Raw genomic sequence first — 24,955 nt, 5'->3', positions numbered from 1 at the left:
ATGGGATGCGGGGGTCCCGAAAGGCACTTTGCAAAAGGTCTCTGAGCACCTTTGGGAGCCTACACTGCCCCACGCTGGGATGGAACCACACGTCTCATGTGGAAGGTGGTGCTGAGGGGAGGAGCGTTTGGCCCCCCCACCTGCCCATTTCTCCTTCTCCGGCCCAACCTCCAATCTCACCTGTGGGGTCTTAAACACTAGTGAAATTGCCCCACTCTATCGGGGGCACCTGCCAAATGCCCTTTTCCCATTTTGCTTCCACATAGGAAAGGTTGAGAAATCTCTCCTCCAAGACATGGCAGAGCCTTCATACCCCACATAACTGCTAAAGTGAAGGGCAGCCCCTCTTGACGTCCCCCCACATGAAGCCCTCAAAAAGAGACAGTGGAGGAGCCTCTTTCCATGAACAACGCACTCTTCACTGAGAAGAACACAAGGCCCAAACACGCATGTGTTGCTACGTATGAACGGCCTTTGCTAGAGTGAATGTCCACTGCATAGAAGCCAGTTCTGGCCAGCGTGCGCATGACTGAAAACACTCTGTGGGTGAGACACCATTCCCACAAACACACCCAGACACACAGGGCAAACATATATCCAGTTTCCTTGGCTTTTCTCAGTGCAGAGCCAGAGCTCAAGCCCCAACACAGCCGTGACCCATATCAAAGGGGGAGGTGAAAGGGAAACGAAAGCAAGTGTGCCAATATGATTTCAAAGGAAATGGTTGAGAAATAACACCCTTACTTAAAAAAAAAAACCCTCACACCTTAATTCATACTATATCCGCATCACTGTTCCTGCTCCCAGGCATCTGCCGTGTGTTGCTTCTGGGCCTGAGCAGAGACCTCTCCTGCCTTAGAAAGAGCAGCTGGACCCATTCAGTTTTGCTCCTCACAGGGGTTTTGCATAGACAGGGCGTTGGCTTCACAATGCATAAGTCAGAGGGGAGCAGCGGAGGAGGCCAGGGCTCCCACCCAAATTATTCCAGGGCTCCCCGGCACACAGAGAGACAGGTGAACAGGGGCGCCCCTTCTAGCTACACATATTGCACAGAGATTAAGTGCTCTTTTTCCTTTTCTCTTCTTTCCTTGCACACCCGCCTTAACTTCTATCAGAGCAATGGGGAAACCACCCTAAGAACTCTGCACAGTTATTTACAAAGGAAATTGCAGCAATCAAAAAGAGAACTAAAGTGCATTTCAGAGCCCAGTTAGTGTCGAAGGAACAGCAAAAAAACTACTTCCCTTCGCTAGTTTCCAGCAGCAGCTTCCACCCAATGCAACAGACTCCAGGTATTCTCTTCCTCCTCAAATCTGGGCCGAGTAGAAGTCTCTCCAAACCCTCCCAACAGGGCTATCCAGGCCCTGGTTTCTCAACACAACTGAGACAGCGCTCCTTGAACCCTAACATAAAGGTGGGAGGGAGCCTCATTGCATCAGAGGAAAGTGATAACGCCTCCTCCACACCCCAAGCAAGGCCTTCAGCATCCACTCCAAGGCCACTGGCCCAACACGGGGCTTTCATGCCAAACCAAGACCGATCTCAGGCAATGTTTGTCTCATGAGCACAAAGGAAGGCCAAGGGAAATCACCTTCTGTCTGCTAGGAAGCCTCTAGGGAGGACTAAGCATCGGCACACACCAGGAAGGGAAGTACCAAGGCCTGGGAGACAAAAAGGCCAAAGGACAGCAAGACAGCCAACAAACACGCACACATACTCAGCAAGGCCCCCGCTGTGCCAACCAATGCCTCACACCATCCAGCAGGACTCTTCTTGGTTGCAGCTGCTTGGCAAGACCCTGACCGCACTGTCGGGGAAGGCTCTCTTCTCAGAACATCAAAGGGGCAGCTGCCTAATCACATAAGGAGTAACAGGAGCAATGGCATCAAACTTCTTCAAACAACAACTAAGAAAATGGCAGATAAATAAAGCATTTTTAAAAGACTTCTCAAGACCTTACAGGCTTCTGGGTGGGGCAAGGGGAGGCTATGTTAGGAGTTTACCCTGAGTAAAGTTAGAAGATTAAAAAATGCGCTCTTGAATTCATCAACCTGAATGCAGAGGCCAGTGCTCAGCAGGATCAGAAAGGGCCCTGGGAAGGGCCACAAGACAGTCTGGCGAGCATCCATCTGCACGGTGCAAAGGGAAGGGGAGACTCTCGCTCAGAGATGAAGCAAGGGCATCACAGGCCCAAGGGAACTGCCACACCTTCACTAGGCAAACTGTTCCCCATGGCAAGACCAGCTCCCCTTGATCAGGACTAGCATGCCATAGGGACCTCCGCCCGCTGAGAGCAAACTCCTGCCAAGCTTGTACAGGAGCCTCCCTTCTTCTGTGCCGCTGCCCACTGCACTGGGTGAGCAGTTCTAACAAAGCTGTGGCAGTGCAAACCCTCTGAGGCCCTGGGCTATTCACGTAAACACCCAGGTGGCCGCTCTGAAGAGGCAGCAGGGCCCTGCCTCTCGGCCAGAGACCTACCAAGCAGAGGATACCCAGCAGCAACATTGAACCAAGCTGTGGGCCTATGTGCAAAAAAGAGGAGGCACCAGGCTGGCCAAACAGCCTCCTGAGAGCGAGCCAGTGGAGGAGCCCTGGAGAGAGAGATGCCCACGGGGCTGCCGCTGCCCCTCTCCCTGCCGCTGAAGCTGGGACACCACCAACACCAACCACCCCACAAAGTGCAGATGCCCCTCCCATGAGGGTCCCCACATACCCTTCCCCTTCACCTTTTCTAGCGCACACTGACTGTGAAGAGACGTCCAGGAGCTGTAAGAAGATCCTTGCATATCCTCCCCAAAGTCAGCACCCCCTCTGCAGCAGCAAGGAGCAACTCAAGGGAAGACATCCCACAACATCCCCCTCTCAAAGTGACCGGTTCCATGCCCAGAGGCACTGTAAAGGGCCAAAATGACCGAAGAGTCCAGCTGGGCCTCTTTCCTTTGGCCGTGGCCTTTTCCTTCTTCTCCGCCTGGGAAAGATCCAGGCCTCTCGCTCAACCTGCTCCTTCCGCCTTCCTGAGTCTGGAAGGGCCTCCTCACTTGGGGAAGCCGCCTCTGGGTTCCAGTGCCCCGTCCCCCTCCTCTTCCACCCCTTGCAACAGGGCCTCGAGCGGGATCAGGGCAGAGGGGCTCTCGGAAGGACTCTGGAGGGAGAGGAAGTCAGAGACATACATGGCACTTAAGGACTGGTTCTGGGGGGAGTCCAAAGGGTTCCCCCCCAGCAGAGCGCTCGTCTCAAACGCAGCCACTGGGGGAAGCGACCCAGCAGAGGGGGTGCTGGTGGCCAGGGCAGCAGGCAGGCCCCCCACAGAGGATGAGGAGGGGCAGCTGTTGCTGCTGTTGTCACTGGTGCTGCTGGCAGCAGAGGCGGCAGCAGCTTTTTCCTTCGCGGAGTCGCGGCAGGCGCACTGGCACTGGCAGGCCTCCTCCTGCTTGATGATGATCACAGGGAGGCTCAGGCCGATCTGCTGTACGGAGCTCCCTGCAGACACAGAGGCACATAGTCACTTGGGGGGCAGGAAGCGGGCCAGCAAAGTCTGGGACCAGGCAAAAGAGCAGGAGGGCTGGCTGCCCCTCTAGCAAAACTGGGATGTGAGCTCCCACCAGGCCTGTATGCCTTTCCATATCGGATGCAACAGAGAGAAGGAGGGATGGAGGAAGTCCTGAGCCCCACAATGACCTAAGAAGTGGCAGGAGCAACTGCAGTAGCAAGGGGCTCCCAATACCAAGTGGGCCAGCAGGCAGAGTGGCAACCCCCTCCTCCTCAATGGGTACTTTCTTACCTGCATTGCCAGAGACGGGCAGGGCAGCTGTAAAGAAGACCTTCTCCAGCACCGGAGCCTGGGGCTTTGGGAAAAGAACAGGCTGTTGGTACCTCTCCTCCTTCTGATAAGGAGGGCAGAGCTCTAAAACAACCCATCCCACCCACCCCTTGGGAGCAGAGAACCCACAGTTAGTCCCACCAACCTTCCTGGACCGGCCCAGAACTGGCCATGCATGCTCCCCTGCCTTAGCTGATGATCTCAGCAGTCCTGATTCCCCCAGGACTCACCATTTGCTCCTGGTTCTGGGGCACCCCAGTGGCCCCATTCAAAATCCATTGGAGGTTCTGTTCTCCCATGACGATGCTGGACTGCAGGAGGGCCGTACTCTGGGAGGGTGTCAGGGTGATGGTGGGGCTGCCAGCCAGCACAGAGCTTCCCCCCAGGGGTACCGCCTGGACTTCGCTGGTGGCAGCAGCGGCAGCAGCAGCAGCCACACTCACGGTGGCAGGAGGGGCAGGCGGAGCAGGCGGTGTAGGCCCTGCAGCCACAGGGAACCCCACTTCGGCCGGCTGAGCAGTGGGCGCCTGGATGTGCTGCAGGAAGTCCTGGGGATTGGCTGCAAATGACGTGTGGTTAGAGGCAGGCACTTCAGGGGCCAGGAGGAGGGGGGTGGGTGTGCCGTAGGCCCCTTGAGGAGGGCCACCAGCCACAGGAGCAGCAGGAGGCACTGGAGTGGGAGGCTCAGAGATGCCCAGCTGCAGGACCAGTGGCAGGGAGAGCGACGGGGTGGAGGCCTCGACAGGAGGGACAGAAGAGTCCGGCTCTGCATCGCCAGCAAAATCTTCAATCAAGGAGTCTGCATCAAACAAGGAAGCAGTGAGAAACAGCTGGGGGGGGGGGGCTTGCTCAAAATTACTTATTTACCATATTTATATACCACTTTTCTCACCTCAGGGGGGACTCAAAGCAATTTGCAATGTAATAATGGCAAAATTCAATGCCGAACATACATATAAAACCAAATCATAAAATCTAAACAAGAAATATATAGCTATGCATTAAAATCAATAAGGCAAACAAAGATAAAACATTTAGACACGAGGACATAGAATTAAAACCACCTAATATAAACATGATCCAAAATCGTAGACCCAACAAGAGACTGGCTGCGGCTCACAGTTCTCTGGCTCTATGCTGTCCTTGCAAGGGGGTCTTTGAGAAGGGAGGGGTGCCTCCCTCAATGGCCGTCCTGCCTCACCAGTTCTGATTCTGCTTACCTGCTGGGTGGCAATCCTCCTGGCTGGCAGCCGGCTCTGGGCTCTGGAACATGAAGATGCTTGCTGGTGGGATGGCGCTCAGGTCTTGGCCCTGCATGGGTGCAAAGGGAGGGAGAGGCGAGGCACATCCCGTCAGCAGTCCCTACAATGGAGTCTGGGGGCCCTGTCAACCACACGCTCAAGCCCAGAAATGGGCACCCCTTGGCAGTGCCTCCTCCCAATACCCCCAACCCCAGAGAGGCACAGAAAATTGCTTGCTCCTAAGAGCACCACAGCCTCACCATCAAATATGATAAAAAGATAGGCATAGCAAGAGGGTACCCCCATGCCTCCTATGGTGCCACCATCACCACCAAATGAGTGAGATACTCACTGGATTCAAATTATCCCGCAGTTCTGAATCTGTGGACATGAGGCTCAGGTCACTCAGGCAGAGAGAGTGGTTTGTGTCCTGGAGAGGAGAGGAAAGAAGAGAGGCGGCTGGCGTTAAGAACATTCAGCCTCCAGGGAATGCAGCAACCCTACAGCCACCATCCTGTCCTACTTACTGAGGACCCCTCCCCCTTCTCCCCTTGGAATGGTTTGAGACTGCCTCTGGCAACTCATTCTCTGGAACCCAGGCCCACCTGGGTTCCTTTCCCCACAATGCACCTCACTGAGGGCCTGCCTGTAATCCAAGACCCCTCTCTGACTGGGCAAAACTTTCATTTCTCAGGAATTCCAGCATGGAAGCTCAAAGCATTACTGCAAGTGGCACTTCTACATATGATGTCTGTGCTGTTCAGCTCAAGTCATCAGCCTGCCAGTGTCGAGAAGTGTGCCTGGAAACCCATTCTCCACAGCACAATTTCACTTTCAACATGCCAAAGGAAGAGTTCTCCAAAACTCTTGACGATCCTTTGCTCTGAAAGGCACCCCCAGAATACAGCCCTCCAGACTAAAGATGATGCAGAAAAAGTGCATTTCTTTCAAAGGGGAAAGTAGAGGCACCCACCTCCGAGAGGTTGGTATTGGAAAGCAAGGTGTAGGAGAGCCCTTTGTCATGTCCCTTCATGTGGCTCTTGAGGCTGTACTGTGTGCTGAAAGTCTTCTCACAGCCATTGCTGGGGCAGAAGAAGGGTCTCTCGCCTGAAGCAGGGAGAAGGAAGAGGAGAGAAGCATCCTCAGTGATGAGGCATGAGCCTCAAAGCCTTGAATTCCCTGCTGCTCATTATCACCACCACCACCTCTCTTGGAGAGGTTCTTCCAGAAACTTCTCAAACCCTCTTACAGTTAAGCTATAATTCCACAGTTAAAAGCAAAAAGTGATTTACCCTCCCAGATGCAACTCAAGCAGGGACCAGAAAATGCCTCTGCCGGAGGATATCAGCATGCAGAGTACAGCATTTTTTGGGACTCACCATGAAGGCCAAAAAGCCACTCTACTCCACAGCTTACCAGTGTGTGTCCTGACATGCGTCTTCAGGTGGTGGCTTGCAGCAAAAGCTTTTCCGCAGCCATCGTGGTCACACCTTCAGCAAAAGGGAGGAGAGCACAACCTGAGGCTCCCTGCAGAACCAACACTTTCTGCCTCTTGCTGCTATAGCAGGAGGCCAGCTTTAATCCCATCTCAGAGCATAAGAATCTTCCTCAGAAGGGAAATGGACTCTGACCATTGGCTGCCACCAAAGAAACCAGAATGGAGGGAGGAAGGGAATGAGGAAGCTAACTGGGGCCTCAGCTTCTAGACTAAACAGGGCTCTTTTACCACTCAAGATCTTTAGTGTAGCAAAGTTTTGCAGGAGCAACTTCCTTCCACACTGCGGCTAACTACTTGAAGCCTTCCTCCTGAGTAAGCTATGGCTACTGGTTCTTTTAACTACATGCAACATAAATTCTAGGGGGCCCTGGAGATGCCCACCTGCATGATCAATGCAGAAGGGAATGCTCTGGAGAGCCAGGATGAGAAGGTGTTCTGTCAGCCAGATGTGGCCTTGCCTAGGAATCTACAGAGAATCACGGAACTCAAAAGAAGCCGCAGCTTAAGCCTTAGGGAAGTCTGAGATCAAGGGGATGCCACAGCACATACTGAGGGCAACCCAAGCCTCTCCTCCCCCCACCCACCCTCACCCCCTGCCTGGAGAATCACCTGAATGGCTTCTCTCCAGTGTGAGTCCGAATATGTTTCCGCAAATCACTGAGTGTGGTGAAGTACTTGCTGCAACCCTCCGATTCACAGTTAAACGTCTTCCCCGTGTGGAGCCTCTGGTGGGCTTTCAACCTACAAGAGAAGTATGGGGGGAGGGGGACGGAAACAGCAGGGTCTCCATTAACATGGGACTCTTATGCACAAGATCTACAGAAGAAAGAAGCACCATGGCCTGCAGGCACCCAAAATGCCAGTCTCCACTTGGCACCAAGAGAAACGCCAGACAGGAAAGCAGAAAGTAAAATAACCCACTAAGAAGGTTCTTCTTTCAAACTCTAAAGGGGACCAGCTATGAATATGCAGCCACAAACCCTTCAGGAATCCCTGAAGGGAAAATGCCAGGCCTTGCCCTCAAGGCTCTTCGTACCTGTACAGTGTATTGAAGGCCTTTTCGCAACCCTGAACATCGCACTCGAAAGGCTTCTCCTTGGTGTGGACTCGGACATGGATTTTGAGGCTGTAGGATGTGAGAAAGGCCTTCCCGCAGCCCTCCTGGTTGCACACAAAGGTGTACTCCCCCCGGTGCGTCTTCTGGTGGGTGCGGAGGTTGCCCGCAGTACTGTAAGTGCGAGGGCAGCCCTCAAAGGTGCACTGGTAGCGTTTCACCTGCAGACACACAAAGACACATGATGCCACATCTCCCATATAACACAGACAGGTGGGGCAGGTACTATGGAGGATGGCAGGAAGAGGAGAGGGCTCTTGTGGGAGAGGTGTTTCAGCTGCCCTCACAAGGCATACAACTTTGGCTGGTGCCATCGACAGCAGAACTGCTAGAACAAAGCTCTTATTTCCACAAGAGAACAAGAGAAAGGGAGCCACCAGTAGCATGTCTCTCCCATGCATGCCTAAGCACACAGCCTGCCTCTCCCTCTCTGACTAGGAGAACAGGCTGAGTGAGAACCAACATACACAACTCTGTGGGTGTCCTTGGCGCCACCTCCCCACACACCAGGAACCAATGCCCTTTAGATGGCTGCCAGGCTGAGAGCAGACTCTAGGAGTCAACTGTCCTCAGGGAAAGAAGAGGAACTTTCCAGAAACCCAAAAGTTCAGCAGACAGTTCTGTGGGTTCCAAAGCCTCACCCTGAAACCTGGTCCCCTGCAAGGGCCTTCCTTAGGGATTCACTCCTGAGCTGGCCCCTCTGGGCAAGCTCTCAGAATCCTCTGGTTAGAGACAAACAGGAGAAAGATGAGCACTAGCTAGAGCTGCTACTGCTAAAGAACTGCTCTTCAGTGAGGAAACTCTGGAAACAGCAGCAGAGGCCTAGCCGATACAGCAGGAGCAACATTCAGAATCAAAAGCCAATTCTGCACTGCCATTTTTCAGAACAGGAAAAACAGGCAAGGCCTGGCCGGCAAGTGGCCAGGCGCCACGGGAAGCAGGTAGTAATTTAGCAGGGGTATGAATCAGCCAACCAACGCTTTCCATCCAAAGATACTTTGGGCCTAATAAAATATGCATTCAAAGTTTAAAGATAGCAGTGAGACTTTTCAAACTAGAGAGGGTGCACCAAGGCCTCTATTGCCCAAGGCAGCTGTTGCCCCTCTGGGACATGGAACCCATCGCTCACCTCCTTCAGCTTGGTCTCGGGGCACTCAGACTGCAGCGTGAGGGTGGCCCCTTCGATGTTGCGTGGCATGGGAGTGGAGCCAGGGTGGATGGTCAGGTGGATCTGGTCCGGGGAAATGATATGCTGCACATAGCCCTGGGAGACGCCTTCGTGGCTGGCCATTAGGGCCTGGAAGCGGTCATCGTGGCCCTCCGGCAGGAAAGACAAAGCCTCTGGGCCGGGCCCCTCCTCCTCTTCTTCCTCGTCCTCCTCTTCGCCCTCCAGCGGGGCCCGGTCCTGCTCAATGAGGACGGTGGTCCGGTCATAGACCATCCGGGGTGAGGACGGCGCCAGGCCATTCTGGCCCATCAGCTTCAGCAACGCGTCCTCCTCCTCGTCCTCCTCTTCATCGTCCTCCACTACATAGTAGATGACATCCTCTGGGCTGTGCTCCCCCATGGCTCAGCGGCGCTCAGCGAGGCTCACGGGCGGCGCATCTACAGGGGGATGAGGCAGGAACACAGTGAGGAGAGTCCCGCAAAAGGAGAATTGCTTCTCAACAGACCCTCTGCACTCCTGATATTATCCTGATATTAAACAGTGGCACGTCTACATTTGGGTGGCTCTTGAACTTTAAGTCCAAAACACTTGTAAAGCCAAAGTTTGATCATGTCTGCTCTAAATCTTTTACAGACACTTTGTAAATAGAGTCTCACTTATCCGACATTCGCTTATCCAACATTCTGGGTTATCCAACGCAGTCTGCCTTTTAGTAGTCAATGTTTTGTAGTCAATCTTTTCAATACATTGTGATGTTTTGGTGCTAAATTTGTAAATACAGTAATTACTACGTAGCATTACTGCGTATTGAACTACTTTTTATCAAATTTGTTGTTAAACATGATGTTATGGTGCTTAATTTGTAAAATCATAATGTACTTTGATATTTAATAGGCTTTTCCTTGATCCCTCATTATCCAACATATCCGCTTATCCAACGTTCGGCTGGCCCGTTTATGTCAGATAAGTGAGACTCTACTGTAACAAACTCTAACAAACTTGTCGGCCATAAAAGAAGACACCATCCAAGCTCCCCAGACAGATCGCCATCCAGCCTCTGTTGAAAACCTCCAGAGATGGAAAGAAGCTCCACTGAACCCCCAAGCAGCCTATATGACTATGTAACAATTTATTTATTTACTGCATTTATATCCCGCCCTTCTCACCCCGAAGGCAACTCAGAGCGGCTTACAAGTAGGAAACAATTCCGTTCTGCCCTAGAGACTAGAACATGGAACAAAGGAGATTCCACCTGAACATGAGGAAGAACTTCCTAACGGTGAGAGCTGTTCAGCAGTGGAACTCTCTGCCCCCAGAATGTGGAGGTTCCTTCCTTGGAAACTTTTATGCAGAGGCTGGATGGCCATCTGTCGGGAATTCAGCAGTAGAATGTTGTAGAGGCTCCTTCCTTGGAAACTTTTAAGCAGAGGCTGGATGGCCATCTGTCGGGGTGCTTTAAATGCGATTTTCCTGCTTCTTGGAAAAATGGGGTTCGACTGGATGGTCCAGGAGGTCTCTTCCAACTCTATGATTCTATAATGAAGTTAGAAGAGACCCAAGGGCCACCCAGTCATAAAGGAAGCCACCACCCAAACCCTCCCGACAGATGGCCAGCTGAAATCTGAATGGTCGCTACACTCGAAGATAAAGGGGAGAGGGTTGAATGGGAGGCACAGGAAAAATCAGTCACCGGCTCCCGGGAAGAGGAGAAGCAGCATCCGCGGCATGAGCAGCGCCCTCCGGTGCCCGGCCTCCATGGCGCCCCGCTCGAGTCGCCCCTTCCCTCGTCGTACGAGCGGCCGCGCTTCCGCTTCCGCTTCCGCCCCGCGCAGCGCACGCCGGGAGGGAGCCGCTTCCGGGCACGCCTCTCCTGGGAAGATTGACATTCCGCTGAGGCCCCGCCCCCGAAAGGAACTTCCGCTCGCTCTCTGAAGGCCAAAACCACGGAGCTTCTAAAGCAGGCCTGGGCCAACTTGGGCCTTCTCTCCAGTTGTTTTGGACTTCAACTCCCATCATTCCTCACAGCCTCAGGCCCCTTCCTTTTCCCCCTCAGCCGCTTAAGCGGCTGAGGGGGAAAAGGAAAGGGCCTGAGGCTGTGAGGAATGATGGGAGTTGAAGTCCAAAGCACCTCGAGGGCCCAAGTAGGCCCAGGCCTGCTGTAAAGAAGTAGACTCTCAACTAGACTTGGAACTGAATTCCAAACGCCATCCAATTTGGGGTTCTTTCAGCCAGGCAGGAGGACACCATCAAAACCCTCCTGACAGATGGCCATCAAGTTTCTTCTTGAAAGCCTCTACAGAAGGTAGGGGACTGACTCCATTGGACTTCCAGGAGAGAGATATTTAACAGAAAGCTGTCTTTGAGAATTTCCAGAGGAGGGCAAATGTTGTCCCAATCTTCAAGAAGGGGGGGAAAAAAGAGGACCCAAACAATTACCATCCAGTCAGCCAGGCATCAATACCTGGAAAGATTCTGGAGCAGATTATTAAGGAGTCAGTCTGCAATCACTTAGAAAGAAATCACTAAACGTGATCACTAAACGTCAACATGGTTATTCAGTGATGAACTAGTGCAGCTGGAAAGAGATATTTGCCTGTATAGTTTTGCAGCTGCACGCATAATGATTGTCAGTGACTGGAAAGTATTAAAAATAAAAAGTATTAAAAATTGGAAGGATAAATTGTGGGATTATGCTCAGATGCACAATTCTGGGCACCACCGTTTAAAAGAGGTACAGTAGAGTCTCACTTATCTAACATAAATGGGCCAGCAGAACGTTGGATAAGTGAATATGTTGAATAATAAGGAGGGATTAAGGAAAAGCCTATTAAATATCAAGTTATGTTATGATTTTACAAATTACCACAAGCACCAAAACATCATGTAGTTATTAATGTATTTATGAATTTAGCACCAAAATATCACAATGTATTGAAAACATTGACTACAGAAATATTGACTACTAAAAGGTAGACTGCGTTGGATAATCGTGAATGTTGGATGAGTGAGACTCTACTGTATTAACAAGCTGGAAAGTGTCCAGAGGAGACCATGCCCTATGAGGAGCATCTTAAAGAGCTGGGTATGTTTAGCCTGCAGAAGAGAAAGTTGAGAGGAGAGAGCTCTGAAGATTTCTTATGGAATCAGGGATCAGAGAGGTATTTTCCCTATATAAATTAAGCCTGCAACTCCTATCAACTCTAGCTGATATTCTTCCCTCCACCCCATTGACAAGTGGAGGTCCACAATTGGCCACTCCTGATTGGGGAGAACTTTCCATTACAGGGTTCTTCACTGATCTATCTGCCCATTTTATAATAGCCCCATTCTCGAGGTGTTGCCAATGCTATATTACACTTTGTCCATTTCAACTGTGAAATTACCTTCCCCGTTTCGGCCCATTTCGGCACATGTTGCACTTTGCCTGGGTTCTATGAATTAGTCTCCAGTGTTAATATTGTATGTTTTATGTTGATTTTAACTATTGTTTTTACTGTAATTGATGTTTTTATTGGATAACTGTTTTATTGCTGTGTTTTGATATTTGATTGTTTATCGGGCAAGGCCCCATGTAAGCCGCTCCGAGTCCCTTCGGGGAGATGGGGCGGGGTATAAAAATAAAGTTATTATTATTATTATTATTATTATTATTATTATTATTATTATTATTATTATATGTGAAAGGATGTCATAAGGAATAGGGCGCAGGCTTGTTTTCTGCAGCCCTTGAAACTAGGACTTGGGAGTAATGGGTTCAAATTACAGAAAAGGAGATTCCACCTGAATATTAGCAAGAACTTCCTGATTGTAAGAAGAGTTGTTTAGCAATGGAACTCTGCCTCGGAGTCTGGTGGAAGCTCCTTCCTTGGGAAACTTTTAAACAGAGACTGGGTGGACATTTGTCAGGGGTGCTTTAATTGCGCTTTTCCTGCATGGCAGTGGGTTGAACTAGATGGCCTATGGAGTCTCTTCCAACTTTATGATTCTATGTTCAGGTGGAATCTTTTTCCCTGCAGGTTGACTCCATGGCTCCGTTGTGTCTCGGTCTCCAGAACAGCAGAAAAACAAGCCTGTCCCCTTCTCAATGGGACTTCCTTTCAAATATTTAAACCGGGCTCTCAGCTCTGTGATTGCTGGCTCCTCTAGAAGAGCCCCATGGCCCGGAAGGGAAAGGGCATCAATATTAGCCCAAGGCAGCTGGAGTGGCCCTCTCTGGGGCCCATCGGTGGCCCAGATATGTCCAGATAAACTTTGACAGCTGGCTCTGTGATGGACATAGAAATTGAAGGGTACACTGTTCACAGACTGCATAGATCAGTTTAATACAAAAGCTCCCTAGGAAACGTAATGTGCCTTTCAAATGTCGCAATGCGGCTATTGTGTCACAGCTACTAGTTCTTTCTCTCTCAAGCCACATCTTGGAACTAAGGCAGCCTTGTGCTTGCCTCTGTGTTATAATACTGGCAGAGCTAATACTCTGAAAATACAAAATTCTGCATATAAAATTACAAAATACTGTCGCTGACTTCACAGGGTAACTCCTTCCCGCAGGAGAAACTGCCGGATGAACTGCTGGGCCTGACGCTTCTCTGCAATGCCGGGCTTGGGGTGCCCAGGAGGGGGGCGCAGCAGGAGGCCCCCAAAGAGGCTGGCTGCAAGGCAAGGAAGGGGAGGAAGGAAGGAAGGACAACAGTCAACAGAAACCCAAAAGCCATACAGGGAGATCATCCTGAGTGGGGTCTCCCTCATCCAGAGCCATGGCCCAGCACTGAGTGACCAAACACTTTTGTTCCTTTACCCAGAATATTCACGTCCAAGTGGTTTTTTGCAGAATGTCGGAGCAGCTCCCGTAGGAAAGCCATCAGGTAACTGAAGACATTCCTGTGGCACCTGGGCAGAGTGGACACCACCTGAGAGGAAGAGGAAAGGGCAGGGAGCCATTGTGTACTGAGGTGGCCATGCACTCTGTGACCCAGGCTTGACCCCACCCCCAGGGCCATCTGCCTCACCTGCGTGCTCAGGATGTAGCTGTCAGCACACTCCAGGCAGTTGTCGTAGAGGTTGGAGCAGATGACCGGCTCAGGGAGGCTCTCCAGGAAGAGGAGCAGCGCTTCAGCCACAGAATGGTTGCTGCCCACTGGAAGACAAAGATTAAGGAAAAGGCGAGGAGGGCCCAGACGGAAAGCATGGCTCAAAGGGTGGGCTCTTGGGACAGTCCCCATAACAACCAAACTGGGATATTTTTCCTTTTCTCTGGAACAGAGCACTACAATCTAGCGTACTGAGAGAAACTGAAAAGCATTAATGGACAATTTTGAACTATGGGAATCGGGCATCTGTGGAGGTCAGAGGGGAAGAAGACATTCGTTTTGAGAGGACCAGCTGGCATAAATCCTGGTCTGGATCCATGAAAAGGGATCAGTGCTGGAGGTCCATACGCTGGGGCAATAAATCTACACCAGGTTCTAATCCAGACATTAAAGGAGACTCTCCATATCCCAAAATAGGCTCAGCATCTTTGACTGCTCCTTGACAGTCAAGACCTGAGAGCCTTTAGCCTCCTCTACATCAAAGTTATAAAATAGCAGTGTCTCGTCATTCAAAGAAGTTGTCTTTTTGTAAACACAACATTGGGTGTCCTACCTCCCCAAGCACAAGGCAGCTTTTGGGCCCCAGAGAGGCCATGCAATGCTTCTGGCACTGCCCACAAAGGATACCCAGCATGTCTATCAATCCAGTGTCCAGGCAATCGCGGATTTGTTCAAATTCAGACCGCAGACCCGGCTGCTGGAACAGGTCTTCCTGTAAAGAAAGAGAGAGGCATTGCAGCACAGAACTGTGAGAAGGAGCAAGGAAAAGGTCTGCTGGAAACATGTATCCTCATTCCTATTCAGAAATGCAACTCAGCCATCTTCTGCTGCTTCCCCATGTATCCCTTGTACTCTCTTTGCAGTGGCAAAGCACAGACAAAGCCTTACGGCTGAAAACAGAAGCTCCACAAAAGACTCTCCTGACTCATGTCTATTTCATCCCCATCAACTTCATAGCTAAATTCAGCCTTTTACTTCATTAGGGTTATAAATCATGTTGCTTATAGCCTTTGTAGACTTTGTGCTAAAGGTACCTTTAAAATTCCAAGAGATAAATTACTAAAGTCCAAGCCTGATGGAAAGGGTGCCTTTCGCCCAATAAGAGGACAGGCTCCTGAGTGAGAGAGCCTGGTTCAGACCTGTTGGGAGGCGTGGCGGTAGAGGTGGTCCACCATCATCCACAGCTCCTTGGGGATGTCCAAGGGCTTCTCATCCCAAAAGGTCTCACTGTCTGTAGATTTCAGTGGCCGCAGGCTCTGAATAAAAAAAACGACACCACACTCAAGGTGGAACACAGCTTAGCATAAAGCAGGCTAACATGGAGCCCGTCTATTGGGAAGCACTCACCAGTTCCCGGATGGTGTCTGGTGACATCTCTTGGATGGGCTCTCTCATGAAGGTGAGTGCATGCAGTGAGGTGCCAAAGCAGCTGGGCAAGTAGTTCCCCAAAACAGACAGGAAGTAATCCTTGCCCCGATCAAGATGAAGCACCAAGATATCTTCCAGCCGATCCTCCCCGGAGTTCAAGGCCGGGGCTGTTGATTTATTCACAAAGAGCTCCAGCTCAACCATCACCTCAGAGTCTTTGCAGGAAGAAGACAGACAAACAGGCACTGTGGTGACAACTGGCTAAAGTGCAAATGGCAATTGAAGTGGGCCTCAGAGTTGGATGTCAATGACCAACTCTGTAATGGATGGATGGGGTGGAGGCAGAGAGAGCTTTGTACAAAGATGCAGACCCCCAAGCTGAGGGTCTCATCCTGGGCCAAGTATTACTAGCTCGGCCACAAGCCCCTCCAGCAAACTGGGGCAGGGGTGGGTGGCTGCATGCACGAATGTCCCACGGGCAAATCACCTGGCAAGAGGAAGCCCTTGCTGGGGTTTGCTGTCAGCCATTGCTTGCAATAGCTCTCTTCATCTGGCTTGTTGATGAATGCAAACTGACAGGGAACGGGCCCATTGCGGATGGAGAAGGTCTCCACCTGGAGCTGCATGTACTTCACGTCCCTGAAAAAGAACTGGGGGTGTTTGGTTGGGGAAAGGGAGAAGGGTGGAAGGACAGGAAGCCAGGGGTCCATTTTCTTCATCTTTGCTTCCCATCAAATACCAGGCACCCATTTCATCCCCACCTTTAGGCTAGCAAATAGCAAGGCGGCAGCAGGCTTTGCCGGTCAAGAACCAGAGCCCTCCTGCCTTCTAAGAAAGACTTGGGTTCTTGGAGAGGAGGTCTGCTGTGTGAATCATCCCTCATGAATGACACGGACCCCACCCTGGATCCCTCAGGACATTAGTGTCTTCAAGGAGAAGACCCTTCCCACCATTGCTACTGCTGCTGCTCCTCACCTCCCTCTTGGAGAGAGTGACAGAGGGGATGCTGTCATTCTCCATTTTGTCCAAGGAGCGCACAATGTCCTCAAAAACTTGGCGATACAGCTCCTCGTCCACCACCTTCACCTGGAGGGAGAAAGCCATGTCACTAAGAGAGGCTCCTCTGCTGAAATGGGAGGGGGAACATTGACAGGTGGCAGGGGAGGCTGAGGACCTCCCACCAACCTGGTGGATCCAGGCCATCCTCCCCACTCCCCAGCATTTAGGGCCTTTTCTATTAGGAGGGCATGGAGAGGCATTGCATGAGATGGGAGTTGCCCATCCTCCTGTCCCCTCCAGCCTTGTGAAGGAAAAAGGTCCCTACCCCAACATCAAAGCAGGCACTGACAGGCTTGTGGTCACTGATCTTCAGGGCTGGGTGGCTTCGGTAGCTCAGCTGGGAAACACTCCTCCCTTTGAAGAGGATCCGGTCGCACCAGGCGGGGACACGGCACTTCTCACTGCAGCGCAATCAAAGCAGAGGCAGGTTGGGGGCAGCCGGGATAAAGATGACAGACAAAGGATCACAGAGTGGCCTACCTTGTATCCCAGTCATTGCAGCCTGGATTGTACTTGTATGTGGGCTGGAAGGTAATCTCTCCCTCTGTGAAACCTTCAAAGACTGCCTTCGCTTCCATTTGACGCTTCAACTTGGAATCAGGGAAGCAAAGGGATAATGATGAACAATCTTCAGTGACTGACAGACCCAGCCAAGCCCCTGTCTCCCTCAGCCATGAGTTCAGGCTTCTTGTCCTCCTCCCTCCTGGTCCTTCAGGTCAGTCTTCCCCATTTGGGGAATGCCAGAAGCATGAAGGCATCACCCCAGGCCCAGAACCTGGAGGCAAGGACTCGGGAATGGCAAAGAAGAGGAAAGAGCCGCCAGATTTTGTATCCCAACCAACTTGCCTTCTTTCCAGCCTCTCTTGAGAACTAAGCAAACTTACTGATAGGTAAAGGTAAAGGTTTTCCCCTGACGTTAAGTCCAGTCGTGACCAACTGGGGGTTGGTGCTCATCTCCATTTCTAAGCCGAAGAGCCGGCGTTGTCCGTAGACACCTCCAAGGTCATGTGACCAGCATGACTGCATGGAGCACCGTTACCTTCCCGCCGGAGCGGTACCTATTGATCTACTCGCACTGGCATGTTTTCGAACTGCTAGGTTGGCAGGAGCTGGGGCTTACAGCAGGCGCTCATTCCGCTCCCGAGATTTGAACCTGGCACCTTTTTAGGTCTGCAAGTTCAGCAGCTCAGTGCTTTAACACACTGTGCCACCGGGGGCCCTAAACTTACTGATAGCACTGTTTTATTCCCTACTCCAAAATACACACATACTAACACCAAACTCGATGAGCCCTGAAGTCAGACACAAATCACACTGGATGTAGCTGTTGCCCCTTTCAGTCTGCTGAAGACCAGTGGAAGGCAGGACCCACAAGTGTGTGTCGTCATCCGCAAAAAATTGAGGTATCCCGCTGCCTGTCCACTGGCCTACAGCCTAATAAAGGCTGCTGCCCCTCAGCCTGTACCCACCTGGTCATGTTGCTGAAGGGTGCGGAAGTCCCTGGCTTCCACCAGCTTCTTGACCCGCTCCACATCCTGCTCCTCCAGCCTGTAGTTCAGGTCCCCAAGCCACAAGACCACACTGCAAAGCAGGCAGGAAGACTCTCGGTGAGCCACACTGTCAGGCAGGAGCTAGCCCTGAACCCAGTGCCATGCAGAGCACCTCCCATCTCCCCCGGCCACCTCTCACTCGTGCTTGGCGATGGTGAGGGCAGGGAGTCCGGATTCCAGCTGCCCAAAGAGCATGCGGGCACTGATGTCGCGGAAGTCCTGGTTGCGCCTCTCGCACTCCTCTGCATGGGCAGCCAGGTGGGCGTTGACCAGGCAGATTGAGGTGTTGTGGAGCTTGAAGCGGATGCCCACCCCACCCTTGTTGCCCTGAGAGGAGAGAGGGAAGGAGGGGAGACTGAGCGGGGAATGCAGCCCCCACATCCCCTCCAAGAGAACACAAGAAGCTATGGGACACCAAGGCAGAGGAACCAGCCCTGAGTCTTGAGCTGGTGGGATAGACAAACAAAACCTGGCCCTCCCCCAGGATTGGAGATCCCATTCAGTTGCATGCAGCAAATGGGATGTGGAGGCCCTCTAGGAAAAGCTATTCCTGCAGTCCTGAGGAGAGGGGGCATTGGTCTGTGAGGGGACACAATCTGCCATGGCTGCCTCCCAGACAGCCATTGCAGGACCCCTTCCATGGGGCCTCCTTCTCTGCCCCTCTCCGGCCTAGTGCCACTTGGGAAGGGGGCTACTCACCATCCTCCCCATGATGCCGGTGCCAACTGTCTCTGCCTCCACCTCAGAGATGTTTGCCGCCAGCTCCGTCCTCACATACAGCAGCAACAAGATCCCCACCAGGCGCACCAGTTTGATCTATTTTGCAAAAGCACAGCACACACATGCAGACAGTAGACCAGTGCTGGGAGGGGAATGGCATTTCCAAGGAGGGGGAGACTGAGCATAACCTTTTCCTCACATGTCCCTCCTCCCTCCACTGCCAAGGAACCAGCCCCTGCCCGGCTGACCTTGGCGTACTTTGCCCCCGGATGAAGGCTCTCTGTCACGGCTCGGAACCACTCCTCTTCTTTTGGGGTGTCATTGAAGAAAAAGGCTTCCTTGCTCAGGTCCAGCTCCTGGAAGCTGTACCCCAAAGGGGTCAGAGGGAGCCCTGCCACCCAGCCACCTCCCTCACTGCCCAGGGCAGAGTGAGAGGCCGAGGCTATGTGGGGGAGGGGTAGGCAGGGGACTAACGTACCCCACACAGTAAACGTCAGGGGGGTCAGGGTCTTGACTCAGCCAGGGCTGGAGGTTCTCTTTGGGCGACTGGCCATTCACGTTGTAGGAACCGACAAAAAACCTGTCAGGAAACACGGAGAGATAGGTGCACTGAGGCTGCCTTGGGATCTCCCCAGGTTCTCTACTCACTCAGGTGGGAGGTGCCCCATATTCACCTGTAGCTCTGGAGGTGGGTGTAGGCCTCCTCCCTTTGCAGGAGTCGGGAGCGGATGAGAGTCTCCCTCAGCCCAAAAGCATGGACGGGTGCCCCTTGCGCCGCCTCCTGCACCAGCACCTGAGAGGAGCGCACCATTGCGCCTGTCACCTCACTCCTGGGGTTGGTGGGCCTAGAAAGGAGGAGGAGGAAGAGGAGGCAAGAGAGAGGTCTCTGCAAAGATGAACCCAATGGGTCCAAGTCCCTTGGCTTGTGTCCCTCCCCACCTGCAGGGCTCTTGAACTGAAAGCTGTGCTCTGCTCTGCTCTGCTCGCTTAACAGGCTTGCATCCTCCTCCCTGTGTTAAGGAAGAAGAAACCAACGCCCTTCCCAAGTATGAGTCTCATTCCCTTCTGCATCCCCACACCTTCCCCCCCTCTCAAATGAAAGCCCCCTTGCAAGGTTGCTGTGGAAAGCAATATCGATATTTGGTATTATTGTATGTTCGTTTTATATCTGTAAGCCGCCCCGAGTCCCCCTGGGGAGATGGAGGTGGGGTATAAAAATAAAATTATTATTATTATTATTATTATTATTATTATTATTATTATTATTATTATTATTATTATTAGGGATGATGTTGTCTGGAGGATTGTCAGATGCCAGGCATGGGATGCCAGCGGTCCCCCGTGTTCATCCCAGCCTCTCAGGAATCCTCCTCCTGCTGAACTCAGTCATGTTCAGGACCTTGGAGAGTTCTCCCTTCATCCTCCCAATGGGAGCCTCAAGAGAGGCCCTTGGGGCAGAAAGCAGGAAGGGGAAGAGGAAGGGGGAGCATAGAATCAGAGTTGGAAGAGACCACATGGGCCATCCAGTCCAACCTCGCCATGCAGGAAAAGCACAATCAAAGCACCCCCTACAGATGGCCATTCAGCCTCCTGCTTGAAACCTTCCAAGGAAAGAGCCTCCACTACACTCCAAGGCAGATAATTCCACTGCTGAAGAGCTTTTCTTATGGTCAGGAAGTTCTTCCTAATATTCAGGTGGGATCTCCTTTTTGCCAGAGGCATGGCAGAAGCCCCTCTGCCTCCTTCTGCCCACAAATACAAGGCTGCTGTCTCAGGTTACTCACCTAGGAGCAGCAGCTGCTGCAGCCTTAGCCTTGGCCTCTTCGGGAGTGCCCTCTGGGACAATGGGGGGCGAGGGCAGCGAGGGTCTCCCCTTCCGGGCGAGGTCTTCATCCCCAGAAAGCCCTAGGAGCACAGCAGTGGGAGGGAGGGATTTGTGGGGGCCTTGGGAGGCCCTGTCCCAGGTCTGCTCTGGGGACAGCCCTTGGCCTACCCCTCGGCCTACCTGCTTCTGCTCCTCCTCCTCCTCCTCGTGGGCATCGCCTGCGGACCTGGGCCAGGAAGCTCTGGGTCTGGGAGCCAAAGGGCAGCCGGAGGAGCAGCGCCGGGGTTTCCCTCGTGCGGAGCAGCACTGTCACATCAGAGCCTGAGAAAAAAGAAGAGAAGAAGTCCTAGTAATATTCAAGGCATCTTACTAGTTATTCTTCTTCCCACAAACAAGTGTGTCCTGTCCTCTCTGAGCAAGAACAGGAATAGCAAGATCCTTGGCTACTAAAGTCAAGACCAACAAAACCTGAAATTGAATCTTTTTCCTGTCCCTTAACATGGCATTGTTAATGGCAGTGGAAAACAGGATTAATTACATCTGACAGTGATTGTTTTTTCGAAATACATTAACTGTCCTTGTTTACAGCCTCATGAACAAATCTGAGTCTGCAGTTTTAAGTTCCTAGAACTATCAAAGCAAATGGGAATATTTATTTATTTATTTATTTACAGCATTTATATTCCGCTTTTCTCACCCCAAAGGGGACTCAGGGCGGATCACATTACACACATAAGGCAAACATTCAATGCCTTAACATAGAACAAAGACAGAGACAAACGCAGGCTCTGAGCTGGCTTCGAACTCATGACTTCTTGGTCAGAGTGATTTGTTGCAGCTGGCTGCAGCTGGCTGCTCACCAGCCTGTGCCACAGCCCGGGCCTTTGAATATAGTCAAAACAACATGTGAGTAACTTCCTTAGTGAACCCCCTCCGTAAAACTAGGAAAGGGCAGTTTGGACCAGACTCCGAAGCGGATAGCCCTCCCTGTGCTTCTGAGGGAATGCTCTCAACCAATGCCAGGGGAAAGGAGTGACTTACCCAAGGTGGGGGGCTCACTGTCCAAGGCAACTGCAGGAGAGAGGGAGGAGGGCGAAGGTCAGTGGTCCCAGAGTCCTGCTCTGAGCCCCCCCCCCCCCCGTCACCCACCCTGCTGGACACCGATGGCCTTGATAATAAGCCAGACCTTCCCATGCCCCATTGGCATCATCAGCACTCACCTTGTACATTTCAAAAATAGTAATATTAATAATAATTGCAAAAATTTTGGAAACACACCTATTAAAATGCACATAATAGAGATTAAACACATGACACAAGTTTTAAAATCCCAGGCATAGGCAAACTTCGGCCCTCCGGGTGTTTTGGACTTCAACTCCCACAATTCCTAACAGCCTACCGGCTGTTAGGAATTGTGGGAGTTGAAGTCCAAAACACCCGGAGGGCCGAAGTTTGCCCATGCCTGCGTTAACTCATTGAGCCTGACAAGGATTCTTGAGTGACATCTCAAAAGTGGGGCACAGCCCTCTGAAACTCTCAGAGCAAATACACTGTCACTGTTCAGGTTCCAATTACCTTCCTCGAGGGAGAAGCCTTCCTGCAGAAGGAGGACCCTCTCCAGGCGAAGGTCCTGGGCGGAGATGGCCGGGCGGCGGGCACAGAAGACACAGAGCCTGGGGGAGAGGCCGAGGAGAAGGGGCGGATGGAGGGGAGGCCTACCATCCCCTCCCCTCTTACCCTCTTGGCCTAAGGCAGTGGTTCCCAGCCTGTGGGCCGTGGGCCATTGGTAGGCCTAGAGGCTGTTGTGAATTGTGTGGAGTTGAAATCCAAACCACCTGCAGGGCCCAAGTTTGCCCATGCCTGAATTATAGGCAATCTCATGGGATTCGTGATATTATTCAACATCTCAGGTATACGTGCAATCACATAGTTGGGCATTGAACATGAATACATCTTCATGTCCAAAGGTACAGTAGAGTCTCACTTATCCAACATAAACGGGCTAGCAGAACGTTGGATAAGCGAATATGTTGGATAATAAGGAGGGATTAAGGAGAAGCCTAATAAACATCAAATTAGATTATGATTTTACAAATTAAGCACCAAAACATCATGTTATACAACAAATTTGACAGAAAAAGTAGTTCAATACGCAGTAATGCTATGTGGTAATTACTGTATTTACGAATTTAGCACCAAAATATCACAATGTATTGAAAACATTGACTACAAAAACATTGACTACTAAAAGGCAGACTGCGTTGGATAAGGGAATGTTGGATAAGAGAAGGAGGAGGGGGCCAGGAAGACATCATACCAACCTGAGAGCCAGGAAGATCGTTCCATCTTGTCTCCTGTGCCATAGCAACATGCTATGCTAATTTTATATACATCTATATATATATAATTTATAATAATTTATAAATATATAATATATTGTATATACATATAATATTGATTATAATATTATAATGGAATGCAATATTATACTACTAATAATGCAATATAATAATATTAATTATATATTATATACTAAATGTAATTATATTACCATATAATGATATAGTAAAAAAGGTAACGTAAATGTTTCCCCTGACGTTAAGTCCAGTCGTGTCCGACTCTGGGGGTTGGTGCTCCTCTCCATTTCTAAGCCGAAGAGCCAGCCTTATCCATAGACACCTCCAAGGTCATGTGGCCGGCATGACTGCATGGAACGCCGTTACCTTCCCGCTGGAGCGGTACCTATTGATCTACTCACATTGACATGTTTTCGAACTGCTAGGTTGGCAGAAGCTGGAGCTAACAGCGGGTGCTCACTCCGCTCCCCAGGTTTGAACCTGGGACCTTTCGGTCTGCAAGTTCAGCAGCTCAGCGCTTTAACACACTGTGCCACCGGGGGCCCCCTCTACTAATAATACAATATAATAATATTAATTATATATTATATATTAAATGTAATATTACTAATAATATTACCATATAATGATATAGAACAATATAATTTAATGATTATATTGTGCTATGCTAATAATATATTGTATGTTCATTTGATTTGTAAGCCGCTCTAAGTCCCCTTCGGAGTGAGAAGAGCGGGATACAAATGTAGTAAATAATAAATAAATAATAAGTGAGACTCTACTGTACTTATGCTGGTCAAAAAAATGGTTGGGAACCACTGTCCTAAGATTTTTATTATTATTATTTTTATTATTTCGTATCAGGAGCAACCGGAGTTGCTTCTGGAGTGAGAGAATTGGCCGTCTGCAAGGACGTTGCCCAGGGGACGCCCGGATGTTTTTGATGTTTTTACCATCCTTGTGGGAGGCTTCTCTCATGTCCCCGCATGGAGCTGGAGCTGATAGAGGGAGCTCATCCGCACTCTCCCCGGGTGGGATTCGAACCTGGCAGCTTTCAGGTCAGCAACCCAACCTTCAAGTTACGAGGCTTTTATCCCCTTGGCCACCGGGGGCTCCTATACTGTCCTAAGAGGATTGCTTCTCTCCGCAGGGCCAAGGAGCTCTTCCTGGTCCTGAAGCCACCGCTGGCCCAGGCCACGTCCACGCCCCGCCCATTCAGGAAAAGGGGGCGGGGCCTGGAAGTTGAGTCCTCTTTGGGCCTGCAAAGGGGAGGGGGCGGGTGAAAGGAAAGGGGAGAGGAAGAGACCCCCGGCGCCTTCCCCGCTTTTCCCCGCATCTTACGCTGTTCTTCCCCGGCTCTCGACGAGGCCCAGGAGGCGGCCCTCCCCGCTCTCCAACGCCGCCGGCGCCGCCCCAGGAGAGAGCCGTCAAGGAAGCCAAGAGCAGAGGCAAAAGCCCCCCCTCCGCACAGACACGCCCCCTTGCCCCCCCCCCCCTTGCCCCGGCACCAAGGATACGGCCAGGCAGCGCTCCCCCGGCGCCAGCGCCTCCTGGACGGGGCCCGACTGGTCCATGGCGGAGGCGGAAGGAAGGAAGGAAGGAGGGAGAGACCGGGGAGGAGGGTCAGCGCGGGACAGGCCAAGCCCGCCCCGGAAGAACGGCCCCGACACACAGACAGAGAGACTCAAACAGAGAGAATCAAGCAGAGGCTGGATGGCCATCTGTCGGGAGGGTTTGGGGGGTACCTTCCTTTATAACTGGGTGGCCCTTGGGGTCTCTTCCAACTTGATCAGGGCTCCTCAAACTTTTAAAGTGGAGGGCCGGTTCATGGTCCCTCAGATTGTTGAGGGGCCGAATTATCATTTGAGGAAAAAAAAACAACAATGAACAAATTCCTATACACACTGCATATATCTTATTTGTAGTGCAAAAAAAACCCCAACAACAATCATTTATTTATTTATTTATTTATTTATTTATTTGCTACCTTTATACTCCACCTTCTCTCACCCCAAAGGGGACTCAGAGCGGCTTACAAGTTGTATGCACATATAATATATTATATTATTAGGATAGCACAATGCAGTAGAGTCTCACTCGGGGCTCTTCCACACAGCCGTATAACCCAGAATATCAAAGCAGAAT

At 51.3% G+C, this 24,955-nt stretch overlaps 2 protein-coding genes and 1 long non-coding RNA gene across 7 annotated transcripts; 1 reads left to right on the top strand and 2 right to left on the bottom strand.

Annotated features, from left to right (window-relative positions):
• Nucleotides 1-1,640: 1,640 nt before the first annotated feature.
• On the bottom strand, nucleotides 1,641-10,683 carry mtf1 (metal regulatory transcription factor 1). The gene is made up of 11 exons (XM_003226905.4): nucleotides 10,532-10,683; nucleotides 8,803-9,278; nucleotides 7,596-7,834; nucleotides 7,169-7,300; nucleotides 6,478-6,551; nucleotides 6,035-6,168; nucleotides 5,414-5,491; nucleotides 5,041-5,131; nucleotides 4,051-4,619; nucleotides 3,782-3,845; nucleotides 1,641-3,480 (listed from the first exon to the last, which is right to left on the bottom strand). The coding sequence occupies exons 2-11, from the start codon at nucleotides 9,238-9,240 to the stop codon at nucleotides 3,035-3,037; spliced, it is 2,265 nt and encodes a 754-aa protein (XP_003226953.2). The 5' UTR covers nucleotides 9,241-9,278; nucleotides 10,532-10,683; the 3' UTR covers nucleotides 1,641-3,034.
• Nucleotides 10,684-10,685: 2 nt separating this feature from the next.
• On the top strand, nucleotides 10,686-14,937 carry LOC134293797 (uncharacterized). The gene is made up of 2 exons (XR_010000752.1): nucleotides 10,686-11,143; nucleotides 13,375-14,937. It is a non-coding gene; the product is annotated as an uncharacterized LOC134293797 (long non-coding RNA).
• Nucleotides 13,139-24,249, bottom strand: inpp5b (inositol polyphosphate-5-phosphatase B). Of its 5 annotated transcripts, none has more exons than XM_062962505.1 (20): nucleotides 24,152-24,245; nucleotides 21,495-21,524; nucleotides 20,634-20,774; nucleotides 20,413-20,533; nucleotides 19,303-19,473; nucleotides 19,107-19,208; nucleotides 18,877-18,991; nucleotides 18,608-18,724; nucleotides 18,048-18,235; nucleotides 17,828-17,939; nucleotides 16,839-16,948; nucleotides 16,624-16,759; nucleotides 16,275-16,385; nucleotides 15,787-15,949; nucleotides 15,279-15,514; nucleotides 15,071-15,187; nucleotides 14,559-14,643; nucleotides 13,851-13,978; nucleotides 13,640-13,751; nucleotides 13,139-13,493 (listed from the first exon to the last, which is right to left on the bottom strand). In XM_062962505.1, the coding sequence occupies exons 5-20, from the start codon at nucleotides 19,437-19,439 to the stop codon at nucleotides 13,369-13,371; spliced, it is 2,094 nt and encodes a 697-aa protein (XP_062818575.1). In that variant the 5' UTR covers nucleotides 19,440-19,473; nucleotides 20,413-20,533; nucleotides 20,634-20,774; nucleotides 21,495-21,524; nucleotides 24,152-24,245; the 3' UTR covers nucleotides 13,139-13,368. The 5 variants fall into 5 exon arrangements, with proteins under 5 accessions (XP_062818575.1, XP_062818576.1, XP_062818574.1 ...); XM_062962506.1 differs by adding an exon at nucleotides 22,029-22,126 and having other exon boundaries at nucleotides 13,640-13,978; nucleotides 24,152-24,182; XM_062962504.1 differs by having other exon boundaries at nucleotides 13,640-13,978; nucleotides 15,279-15,466; nucleotides 24,152-24,249.
• Nucleotides 24,250-24,955: the final 706 nt, after the last annotated feature.

The sequence above is a fragment of the Anolis carolinensis genome, unplaced genomic scaffold (assembly GCF_035594765.1).
Source record: "Anolis carolinensis isolate JA03-04 unplaced genomic scaffold, rAnoCar3.1.pri scaffold_10, whole genome shotgun sequence".
Taxonomy (NCBI): domain Eukaryota; kingdom Metazoa; phylum Chordata; class Lepidosauria; order Squamata; family Dactyloidae; genus Anolis; species Anolis carolinensis.
This window is presented reverse-complemented; position numbering and strand designations above follow the sequence as displayed.